Source organism: Piliocolobus tephrosceles, unplaced genomic scaffold (assembly GCF_002776525.5).
Source record: "Piliocolobus tephrosceles isolate RC106 unplaced genomic scaffold, ASM277652v3 unscaffolded_36290, whole genome shotgun sequence".
Taxonomy (NCBI): Eukaryota; Metazoa; Chordata; class Mammalia; order Primates; family Cercopithecidae; genus Piliocolobus; species Piliocolobus tephrosceles.
In genome coordinates, this window is record NW_022320188.1 from 1 (window position 1) to 12,342 (window position 12,342).

General features: G+C 44.0%; 1 protein-coding gene across 1 annotated transcript; it reads left to right on the plus strand.

Annotated features, from left to right (window-relative positions):
- The first annotated feature begins 30 nt into the window (after positions 1 to 30).
- On the plus strand, positions 31 to 11,814 carry LOC113222911 (maltase-glucoamylase, intestinal-like). The gene is made up of 10 exons (XM_026452488.1): positions 31 to 181; positions 830 to 998; positions 1,263 to 1,359; positions 2,106 to 2,218; positions 3,525 to 3,650; positions 4,832 to 4,960; positions 5,216 to 5,326; positions 5,648 to 5,710; positions 10,734 to 10,868; positions 11,665 to 11,814. The coding sequence occupies exons 2-10, from the start codon at positions 867 to 869 to the stop codon at positions 11,773 to 11,775; spliced, it is 1,017 nt and encodes a 338-aa protein (XP_026308273.1). The 5' UTR covers positions 31 to 181; positions 830 to 866; the 3' UTR covers positions 11,776 to 11,814.
- The last annotated feature ends 528 nt before the right edge of the window (positions 11,815 to 12,342 follow it).

Below are 12,342 nucleotides of genomic sequence, written 5' to 3' on the forward strand. Positions count from 1 at the left end.
CCTAAAATCGATTTCCTCTGGCCTAGATTTATGATCCCAACAACAATCGGTATGAAGTTCCAGTTCCTCTGAACGTACCCAGGGTGCCATCCAGCAGCCCTGAGGGTCAACTCTATGATGTCCTCATTAAGAAGAATCCATTTGGGATTGAAATTCGCCGCAAGAGTACAGGCAGTATAATGTGAGTGGCTTCTAGTGTGACTCAGAGTTGATGTCTACCTGTGCCTTTGCGGCCAGGTCCATCATCCTTGGATGTATCCTGGTTCCAAGCATCACATTGTCCACTTCCAGATCCATGGATGAGTTGTTTCCTTCAGACCTGTTCTCATGGGGAATCTTTAGCATTCTGGAAATAATGACTGAGGCAGTTGAGTGTGCCTGAGGATTCATCCAACAAGTGTTTATGGGGTGCCTTGTCTAGAGGAGGTGCTGCTCCTTGTAGACAGCTGAGGGTTGTCTTCTCAGGACAACCAATAATAAGTAAACATCACTTTGAGTGCTATGTAGAAAATGCGCTGAGGGGTGCAAGGGTGGAAGGCGGAGCTGGTGTGGAGTGTACCCAGCTGTGATGGTGAGGAGTGCTTGGCTTTTTATTGTGGAGGACCACTGAAAGGAGGCAGTGACAGTGGGAAACAGATGAATGAAGAATAACTTCTGGGCTTTTAGCGAGGATTTCTATGATATTTTAATCAAATTGAGTTTCTGTTTTGTTTTGTAGATGAACAGGTTCTGGATAAAAATCAAGCATTCTGTTGTCCTTGAAAAGTCAGCTGCTGGAAGCAGAGAGAAAACCCATTTGCTGTTTCAAATCTGCCTTTTTGTGTTTCAGTTGGGACTCTCAGCTTCTTGGTTTCACCTTCAATGACATGTTTATCCGCATCTCCACCCGCCTTCCCTCCAAGTACCTCTATGGCTTTGGGGAAACTGAGCACACATCCTATAGGAGAGACTTGGAGTGGCACACTTGGGGGATGTTCTCCCGAGACCAGCCCCCAGGGGTAAGGACAGAGCATTTGGGATCTGTGTCTGTGCTTCTCTCCACCCACACTGCTCAGGCTTCGGGCTTCATCTTCCCAAACTCCACTTGGTCGTCTCATTCTGGTTTTAGAGGAGTGGACCAATTCTCAGGCTTCTTTGTTTCATGTATTTAATTGACTTCATGGAGAAAACTAGACCCATCTTAGCAAACACTTTTATGTTGAGTTTCTTTCTCAGGTGTAATGTCTTTTAAACTCCTACTGCTTCTCCCCATGACTCTGCAGTACAAGAAGAATTCCTATGGTGTCCACCCCTACTACATGGGGCTGGAGGAGGATGGCAGTGCCCACGGAGTGTTCCTGCTGAACAGCAATGCCATGGGTAAGGCCGTCCAGCGCCTCCCTTATTTTGGGGGGCTACCAATCATGCTTGAGTCAGTTTAGAATTTTTTTTGCCCAACTGTTCCTTGAAGTCAAAATTTTTATTTTATGGGCATTAGTGTTTATTTTTTCTTTGTCTTTAGCCTTTCTGTTTATTTCAGTATAGGATCATGTGATAAGAGGATTTAAGCGAACCCTCATTTTGGTAAAAATCACATAAGAAGGGATAGTAAAACCACATGGGTCCCAAATATCCTGGAGGCCAGCTCGTGGAAGCCAGTTATATAATTTGAATTAGGCTAAAACTATGGGTCAGAGAAGTTAGTCTGGGGGTATGAGGGTGTATGGTACATTGAAAAATTACCTGTCGGGTACTATGTTTGCTATCTGGGTAACAGGATTCCTACCCCAAACCTCAGCATCATGCAATATTCCCATGTAACAAATGTGAATGCGTACCTCTTTATCCAAAATAAAAGTTGAAATGTAAAAATAATTTTATAAGAGTAGAATGACAAAATATAGTAAAGTACACCAAAAGAAATCACACCCAGAAATGGGACCTGTAGACTTCCACTGAACTTCTTCAGTTCTGTGTGTGGATGATAGAAAATGCCTGCTCTTACCACTCTGTGATAGGGAGGGTGCAGGAAGATGGAGAATGTGTGGATTTCAGGGGTGATGTGGCAGATATCCCTCGTGATGTGGAAGGCTTCCATCTGGCTTGGCATTTTTCTTCATTTTCAGACGTGACGTTCCAGCCCCTGCCTGCCTTGACATACCGTACCACAGGGGGAGTTCTGGACTTTTATGTGTTCTTGGGGCCAACTCCAGAGCTTGTCACCCAGCAGTACACTGAGGTAGGGGGAAACCCAATTGTTTATCAAGCACTTATACAGCACATTCTGGGTGCCAGAGCCCACATCTGTTAGTATAACTCTCAGATGATAACTGGAAATATTGGTCTTTCTTGGAGAGAGATTATAGAATAAGAAAAAATAAACACATTCAGATTATCATTAAATGTTTAGCCTCTGTAAGCATTGCAGAAGAGCAGATGTTGTGGTGGTACTAGTGGTGGTGATGGTAGTGATAGTGTGGTGGTGGTGGTGTTTGTGGTTATGGTGGGGGTGATGGTGATGATGGCAGTAGGGGCTGACGGTGGGGACAGTGATGTGGAAATGGTGATAATAATGGTGGTAGTAGTGGTAGTGGTGGTGATGGTGGTGATAGTCGTGGGGGTGGTGGTGATGGGTGTGTTAGTGATGGTGGTAATGATGATGATGGGGGTGGCGGATATGGTGGTGGTTGTGGTGGTGACAGTGGGGTGGTGTTAGGAGTATGGTGGTGGTAGTGGTTGTGATAATACTGATGATGGTGGGGGTGGTGATGGTGTTTGTGGTGGTGATGGTGTTTGTGGTAGTGATGGTGATGATGGTGGTGGTTGTGGTGGTGGTGACAGTGGGGTGGTGTGAGGAGTGTGATGTTTGTGATAGTGGTTGTGATGATAGTGGGGATGGTGGTGGGGGTGGTAGTGGGGTGGTGGTGATGGTAGTGAAGGGTAATGATGATGGTCATGATGGTGGTGGAGGGCATGATGGGGGTAGTGGTGGTGATGGTGAAAATAGTGATGGTGGTGGTGACCATGGTGGTTTTGGCAGCAGCAGCAAGTACTTATGTACTACCTACTGCACTTCACTGATTTATTGCTTGCTGCCTGTTAGAACACTTGGCACATAATAACTCCTTCAGTCCTCACAAAAGGACTCTGAGGCAGAGGCTATTATTATACCCTTATTTACAGCTGAAGAAACTGAAGCACTAAGAGATTACTTAATTTTTGCCCAAAGTCACACAGGTAGCAGGATTGGAGCCTATATGCTAAGACAGGTATTTTGCCTCTGATTCTGGGCTTCTTAATGAGTTACCTAAAGTGTCTCTAGGAATGGAGTAAAATCAGCTTTTCCATAATTTTTAAGAAGGAGGTCAAGCCTAGCAGAAAGCTTTCTCCAAGTATCCCAGTGGCTCTATATCCTGTCAGTTTTGATGTGGATTTCAATTAGTTAGTTGTCTAGCTTGGGGCTTGGAAAAATATTCTTATTAGTTTATGTAAAACTTCAATCTGGTGCCTCTGTTCTGAGGACTAATATTTTCTATTTTTTCTAGTTGATTGGCCGGCCTGTGATGGTACCTTACTGGTCTTTGGGTTTCCAGCTGTGTCGCTATGGATACCAGAATGACTCTGAGATCGCCAACTTGTATGACGAGATGGTGGCCGCCCAGATCCCTTATGTAGGTTCTCAGTCATGGCTCTGGAGTTTCATAAGTAACCCAGGTGCCTCTGTGTCTGGGTTCATTTGTCTAATGTTTGTGGGATTCTATGAAGACATAATGTTCTTTTTCAGACAATATCACAGTTAGCTTCACCCTAGCATGATAATATAGGTAAGGGTGCTTGTTTCCATCTTCTAGAGATGATAGCTCAAGACTCACTGTGACTTGCCAGAGGGAGATAGGCTGGCTCCAGGACTTTTTCTGCTATCTCATGCTTCCTTCCATTTCTTTCACATGTCTTCAAAACATTTAGTCAAAACGTCCTGAGTTCCATAAGAATAAATGATATCCCACAGTTCTTTTACTTAATTCTTGAAAAAAACTAACCCCAGTCAGACCATTGTATACGTGGATACGACCTCAGTTCCTGCAGCCCTGGTGCTGTAGCACAGTGTCCTATCGACTCTGAACTAATCACTGATGGAATACACAGATCCTGGTATGGGTTTCCAGAGGGCAAAAATATATAAATAAACCTTATCTTTCACTGGAGAGTGGGAGGAGACCCAGTCATCAGAGAATTAATCCAGTGTGCCATCGCTTATCTAATTTTATTCTACATTTCTCTTGTTTTACAATAGTTCCATTAGTGGAACATAGTGTTTCCATTAGTGGATAGTGAAATACAATATTCCTTCTCCAGAAGAATGTTGTATCTGATTTCCCTCAGGATTGGGTATTCCAAAGCACCTATACAGTGTTGCTTTGTTTTGATATGTTTTGCAGATTTACCATCCACATTGTATTAGCCCTGGGTAGTTAACAGTATTTTTTCAAAGCATGAACCACTGATACCAGGGGAAGCCTCTTGGGGGAGGTCATCACAATCACTCCTGATAGTGGCAGTTTACAAAGCACTGTCCAATCCAGTGTACTTATTTATCCTCAAAATAGCCGTGTTAGAGAGGCATTCTCATCCTATTTTATGCTGACTTAAGGTTTTTTTCTATTTGATCACTGAACATTGTAAAAAATAAGTGAATTTCCCAGCACCTGTACCTAACAAATGGCAGGGCTGGGATTTGAAAGCATCAACAAGAATCTGTCTGGAATTCCACCATGGGTGGTGGAGGGTTGTTCTCCTGTAAAGCTTGAGCATGTACAGCAGCAGCCACTCAGCTCCCCGTGTCCTCCCGCAGGACGTGCAGTACTCAGACATCGACTACATGGAGCGGCAGCTGGACTTCACCCTCAGCCCCAAGTTTGCTGGGTTTCCAGCTCTGATCAATCGCATGAAGGCTGATGGGATGCGGGTCATCCTCATTCTGGTTAGTCCTGATGTGAATGTGTGCGATCTGTTTGGGAGCAGGTATGGGCTTTGGTGGAGAAAGAGTTATACTTTATTTCCATGTTGCAAGTAGATAAATTGAAGTGCAGTAAGAAGTGTGTATTTCCCAGGACTCACAGAAACTCTACAGTTCAGGAAGAAGCCAGCGAGTTCGCCCTGGAGGAGTTCTCCTTTATTCTGTTTCTCTTCATTCTCTAGCTTTGGTTTTCCGAACTGACTTATGCTTTGATTTCAGGATCCAGCCATTTCTGGCAATGAGACACAGCCCTATCCTGCCTTCACTCGGGGCTTGGAGGATGACATCTTCATCAAATACCCAAATGATGGAGACATTGTCTGGGGAAAGGTATAATCCTAAGGAATGATCCACTAGTCCCTAGCCTGAGGGTGGGTCACGGTTAGTGGGTCTCACGCCTGTGTATATTATTTCTGGCGTTTTCTATTTGGGCTCTGAGGTCAGACACTCTCCTTTTCTCAAACAATATTTGTTGATACAGTTAAGAACTTTTAAAGTAATGTAACGCGTTATGGAATTCACTTTTCCATGAATCCTACATGATAATCAAAGTATCATTGCTCCTAGGACATGGTTTATACAATTTCTTCGGAAATCCTATGTAAGGGAAACTGTCTCGTGCATCGCTACTGAGCGTGTTTCTCTCCATAGGTCTGGCCCGATTTTCCTGATGTTGTTGTGAATGAATCTCTAGACTGGGACAGCCAAGTGGAGGTAAAAGGGTCTTTGTAAATTTGGGTGGAGTCAGGGTTTGTAGGCAGGGGCAGCCCTTCCTGGGATTCTAGACATACCTGTACCATGGACATGGGCTTGGCACAGGCAAAACACTTAGGGGATGTGTCTTGGGTGTCAGTCTGTGCCAATTAGTTTACATGGAGTAATACTTTACTGCCCACTGGGATGTAGATATGTGTTATTATCCTTGGGATTTAAGACCAGAGAGCTCAAATTACTTGTCCAAGGTTTTAGGTGACTTGTCCATGGTTTTAGGTGACAGAGTGTTGATTTCAATTTCGAGGTTGTCAGATTACAAAGGCCCAAGAAATTTCCACTTTTCCTCCGAAAAGTGCTATCTTTTCTCTGAACTAGTATACTTACTGTTGTTGCCTTGGTTATCCCTTTTAAACAGTCTTCAACCCTCGAAGACTGATCGTTTTCTTTGTATATATTTTTGTTTTTTTCCCCATGAACACGTTTCTCCATTTCCACACTTATAAGTCCTCCTCTGAGCTCAATCCTTCCTTGGGTTTCTCAACTTTGCTTTTACCTCTCAGTCTCCAGCCTTATTGTAAAACCTGTTCTCTCCTGGGGACAGTTTGTTGCTTGTAATGGATCCAGGTAGCCTATGCTTCTGGACCTGAAGTTTTTTCCAGATTCACTAAGCATTTCTTGCTTGAATGAATACATGGCCCCTTACAGGTCTAGGAAGCCTACAGCCCCATCCTCTGGCCAAGATGTGTGTCTCCTGAACTGAGGCAGCCTGTGTGCTTTACTATCAATTGTTGTGACAGTTCCCACAGACAGGGTTGTCAGGGTGGGACTGAGGACTTCCTGGGTAGCAAGTGCCTTGCCCTACCTCTTGAGCTGTTCTTCAATAATGGTTATTCTTTCTGGGCAGGAATTGTGGCAGGGCACGTGTAGCCTATGTGACCCCCACAGGAGAGCTGAGGAGACAAGGAAAAGGCCTCTTTTCTAGGACATCTGCCAGGAATTGAAGGGATAAAGAAGCTGTCCTGTTCCGTCAGCAATGTGGTATATGTTGTAGAGTCTAGATACTCTCTCAGGATCAAGTATTAATCAAATATCCATATTGTGGGAACAAATCCCAGCAGTTGTAAATTCGGTTAGCAGCCACTCAGAAGCCCAGGCGTGAAAACCTCTTTTGGGAGTTCTTTCTACATAATGTGAGATCATAGCCCATGGACAGAGTTGCAGGAAAAACATTCCAGTCACCAGGAATGTGACTGGCAAGAGTTAGGCCAAATATTCATGCTGTATCCAGATAAGTTGGTTTTCAGGGCACGTGGTAAGTCCTAGAGGGAAAGACGTATATTAGACAGAACCACACAATCTGGAGCCAGGGGCTAAGGCCTGGTACAGCTCCTATAGGGTAGGGAGAACAGATGGTACTGCAAACCCGTGATGCGTTCTTCTCTGGTGTCAGTCTCTGACCTCCTGGATCCCAGAGCCAGTTGGCAGCAGTAGCACTTTTTAATTTAAAATGAGACACACTTGGGACCAGGCTGCTTGGCTATTGGACTGCATGTCTTTATTTACTGTCAGTAGATGCAGTGAAACAAAACGAACAAAACAAGACGGGGCAGGTTTTGAAGATTGGCAAGAACGAGTCAGTCTCAGTTCAAGGCTGGTTTTCTTTTGTCTACTACTGAACAAGTATCTATCTGTTTATGTATATCTATGTATTTATCTATCTATCTTCAATCTATCATGTCTATGTATCTACCAGTCGATCTATTAATTCATCCACACACTATCTATCTATCTATCTATCTATCTATCTATCTATCTATCTATCTATCAACTATCTATCATCTACTTCATCTATCTGTATCTATCTGTCTATCCACTGTATCTACTCAGGTTATAACTATCTATCTATCTATCTGTCTGTCTGTCTGTCTATCTATCCAGCCACCCTATTCATTTTTATCTATTTGTCTGTCTATCATTCTATCCTATCTATTCTCTATCTCTACCTTTATTCGTCCACTCACCCTATCTATCCAAATCCCTCATCTATCTATCTATCTATCTATCTATCTATCTATCTATCTATCAATCATTTATCTACCTATTTATCTATCATCTATATGTATGTATGTATGTATGTATACTATTCAAGGGAGAAGATTTAGCTTCCTGTCCTCTCGTCACCTGTCACAGAAAATCACTTGAAGTTTAGGGGTCCAAGCAGCCCACATGGACACAGGTACCTGCCCATCCAAAGAAGTTCTGGGTCATGGGCTTCTTGACTTTTATCAAGTAGTCAGTATCAGAACCCCACAGTTCATCAGCCAGTAGGGGCAACGCTGCTATCCTAAGGCAATTTGGAAATCTGAGGGCAGTGTTGGTTATCACAGGGACACCAGAGGCATTCAGTGGGCAGTGGGCAAGGATGTCGATAGCTCTGATTGCAGGGAATTCTCCACAAAATATCTCTCACCTCAAATGCCAGTTGTGCCCCTGATGAGAAACTCTTCATTAGGGAGTCACAGAATCTGTTAGCTCATAAGAGATAAGTCTTCGTAGATAGGATAATTATAACTATTGGTTGGTACAAAGGTAATTGCGGTTTTTGCCACTGAAAGTTATTAAAAGTAGGCTGGGCACAGTGGCTCACACCTGTAATCCCAGCACTTTGGGAGGCCGGTCACGAGGTCAGGAGTTCGATACCAACCTGACCAACATAGTGAAACCCCATCTGTACTAAAAATACAACAATTAGCCAAGCGTGGCGGCACATGCTTGTAATCCCAGTTACTCAGGGGGCTGAGACAGGAGAATCACTTGAACCCGGGAGCAGAGGTTGCAGTGAGCCAAGATTGACCCACTGCACTCCAGCCTGGGCAACAAAGCGAGACTCCATCTCAGAAAAAGAAAGAAAGTTATTAAAAGTAATGACAAAAACTGCAATTACCTTTGCACCAACCTAATATTTATATTATTAATAGTAAGACCCACTCAATGAAGCTGGTGAGGATGAAGCCACTGATGTCCAGGTCTGGCTTCACTGAACATAAAACAAACAGCCAACAGTCCCACAAAAGCAGATTTCTGAGTCCAAAGCTCCAGCGATTTAATTCAATAAGTCTGTGATGGGATCTGTGAATTGCGTTTTGTAGCGTGTGATGTGCTACAAAAAGCCTGTGAGGTGATCCTGAGGCCCAGTGTGTGGGTGGGCACATCACTGTTTGAAGACTGGAGAAAGTGAAGGCAGAAGCCACAAAGGCAAGACTTGAATATGCACAGGTGTAAGGCAGAGCCAGCACCTTGGAGAACGGCAGAACATTTTTCTGAAGTTGGTAGGGGTCATCGGAGCAGTACTTAGGGAAGTTCCTACATCATGGCTGGCCAGGTTCCCCACGTGTACCCCGTATGGGATACAATTCTGACTCAGATATGGCTGATAATCTCTTTATTCTAATTCTCCATTCCCCACCCATCCCATTGATTCTAACCCTGCCTGATCTGGAGCTCTCTGTTTCTGGTGAAAGGTTCTCTTTGTCGGGTTTCCTGGTTTCTACCTCCATTTCCTTAAAGGCATCCCTGGCAAGCCCACTTCTCTCAGGATTCTGTGTGATGTGAGCCGCTGTCTTCTCACGTCCTTGACAGCCAAACCCATGCAGGCTGATCTATTTCTGTTTTCTCATATTCCTTTTCTTGCCCTTTATGTAGACATATGGGTTCCTACCTGCCTTTTGTCTATTGTGTATAAGAACTGGAGTTCCCCTAGACCAAGTCCTCATTCTGTTGCCTACCCCACCCTTCTCACCAGCATTCTTTAGCTCTTTAACTCTTACAATGGTGTGATTATCATAAAGGAGGCTATTTACTGAGACATACAAAGGACCATAATGTTCCATAACAAGCAACATTTATTTGCTGCTTGTAAGAGGTGTGAACCCACCATTAAACAGTGAGTATATATTTTGTGTCAAGTTCTAAGCTAAGCATTGTGCAAAATATAAATATCACTCAGATGAATATAAAACAAGCTTCTTGCTCTCAAAAGTCTACAATGTCGTTAAGAAGTTGTATCTGGCTAGGCACGGTGTCCCATGCCTGTAATCGCATGACTTCGGGAGGCTGAGGTTGGTGGATCACTTGAGGTCAGGAATTTAAGAACAGCCTGGCCAACATGAAGAAACCACCTCTCTACTAGAAATACAAAAATTAGCCAGGTGTGGTGATGCGTGCCTGTAATCCCAGCTACTCAGGAGGCTGAGGCAAAAGAATCACTTGAACCTGGAAGGCAGAGTTTTCAGTGAGCCGAGATAGCATCACTGCACTCTAGCCTGGGTGGGTGATAGAGCAAGACTCCATCTCAAAAAAAAAAAAAAAAAAAAAAAAGAAGTTGTGCCTTGAATCCGTCTTTCAGGTTAAAACAAAAACAATGCTGTTATCATCTGAAGAAAGATGAGAACAAGGGGAAGTTGAAATGTCCTCTTTAAGTCCCCTCAATTTATGTTCCAACAGCTGTAGTTGTCATGTGATTCTGAAATTGTAGAAAACACTGAGGCGTAGTGGTCTAATATCCTGAAATGTAATCTTACTCCTTCCTCCCCTCTCTCAGTGGGAATGACATAGGAGGGACTCCCTGGGTGTTTCTTCCTAATCTGTTACCATGCATCTCATGTCTACAGTCTCTCCCTGGCTTTGTCTTTGAGGAGTGCTTAGGAAATGGCGGAACTGACGTTGAGGGTTGGGTGTCGAGTGCATGAGGTCGTGAGTTCCGGGTGTTGATTGTCATCAACCATGTGTATATGAAGAGAACAGTTTTTGGATGTTTTCCAAATGCTGGGAAGGTGTGCAAATTGCACTAATTTCTCTTCTCATTCTACATTTCTCTAATTAGTTAATAACATAATTTAGGCCCTGTTCAGGCCGTCTGTCACCATGCAGTTCAAGTATCTGTGTGAGTTGCATTCTCAGTAAGTGTCTGTTTGCTGTCTTACATGTTTGTGTGGGACATACAAATTATATTTATATTTTACAGCTCTATCGAGCTTACGTGGCCTTCCCAGACTTTTTCCGTAATTCAACTGCCAAGTGGTGGAAGAGGGAAATAGAAGAAATGTACAACAATCCACAGAATCCGGAGAGGAGCTTGAAGTTTGATGGCCTGTGGATTGTAAGTGTGTGTGTGTGTCTGTGTCCCTGTGGCACATGTCTATCTTTGTGTGCCTGAGTATATATATGTAGCACTGACCTTCAGTCAAGAGGATAGTCATTGTCCAAGGAAGACTTTGGACATATCAGATACTTCCTCCTCTCAGGAGTGGGACATCCCTGCTAGCCCTCAGACCGTGTACCGGACCTAACGCTCCTACTGTAAAACGTGTCAGACCAGACCAGGTGTGGTGGCTCACGCCTGTAATCCCAGTACTTTGGGAGGCTGAGGTGGGCGGATCACCTGAGGTTGGGAATTTGAGACCAGCCTGACCAACTTGGAGAAACCCTGTCTCTACTAAAAATACAAACTTAGTCGGGTGTGGTGGGGTATGCCTATAATCCCAGCTACTCGGAAGGCTGAGGCAGGAGAATGGCTTGAACATAGGAGGCAGAGTTTGCGGTGAGCCGAAATCACACCATTACACTCCAGCCTGGGAAACAAGAGCGAAGTTCCGTCTCAAAAAATTGGAAAAAACCAAAAATCCTGGAGATAAATTACTAGGAATTTCTTGGAAATTTGATTGCCTCAGAGCCACCTGGGAAGAGATTTATTTTTTAAAACCTCTAGCCCGTCATTCTGTAGGAGTGAATTAGTCTTTCCAGCCAGTTCTCACCAGGATTTGATGAAGTTCCCAGGGCTGACATCTACAGGGATTACCGGATGTTGAACAATGTATTCACTGCTTCCTTGGCTCAGAATTGGCCGGACATAATTATCTTAAAAAGTGAGGTATGTCTGTGTTTGGCATTTCTAGGATATGAATGAACCAGCAAGCTTCGTGAATGGGGCAGTTTCTCCAGGCTGCAGGGACGCCTCTCTGAACCACCCTCCCTACATGCCATGTAAGAACCCTTGGTCTCCTTGACTGGCAGAGCTAGGACTGGAAAGATGGCCACTGGAGGAGCCCAGAGGCCAGGATTGTGCCTGCACAGCTCAGGGCACATCCTCATGGCTGCTGTGGTTTACTAGGGACCAGAGACAAAAACGCTGCACTTGCTTTACCCAGACGGGCATGTGCAAGTGACTAGATTCATTGAGCAAATTTCCTGAAATTTGTCCAGAAAGCACTTAGCAGTGCTCATGCCACAAAGGATTCTCACAGCTCGGTTTCTTAGTTTTTCGGCTTGTGTGAATTCCATCACAGGAATTTCTTGTGTCATTAATGGGTGGGAATTACTGGCTTCCCCTTCAGATGGAGCTGATGGACTTTGGAGTTATACTTGGGTTCATATCTTGGCTCCAGAAATTGTTCTCTCTAGGAGTTTTGTGACTTTTCAGAGATTATGCGATATTTCCCAATCTTGGTTTGCTAAACTGTAAAAGACAGATAATGATGTCTTCTTCATAAAATTATGGACATAATTGGCAAGTCGGAAGCCTAAAAAGGAGTCTGTCACGTAGTATTCGACAGCTGTACCTTCTTCCTTACACC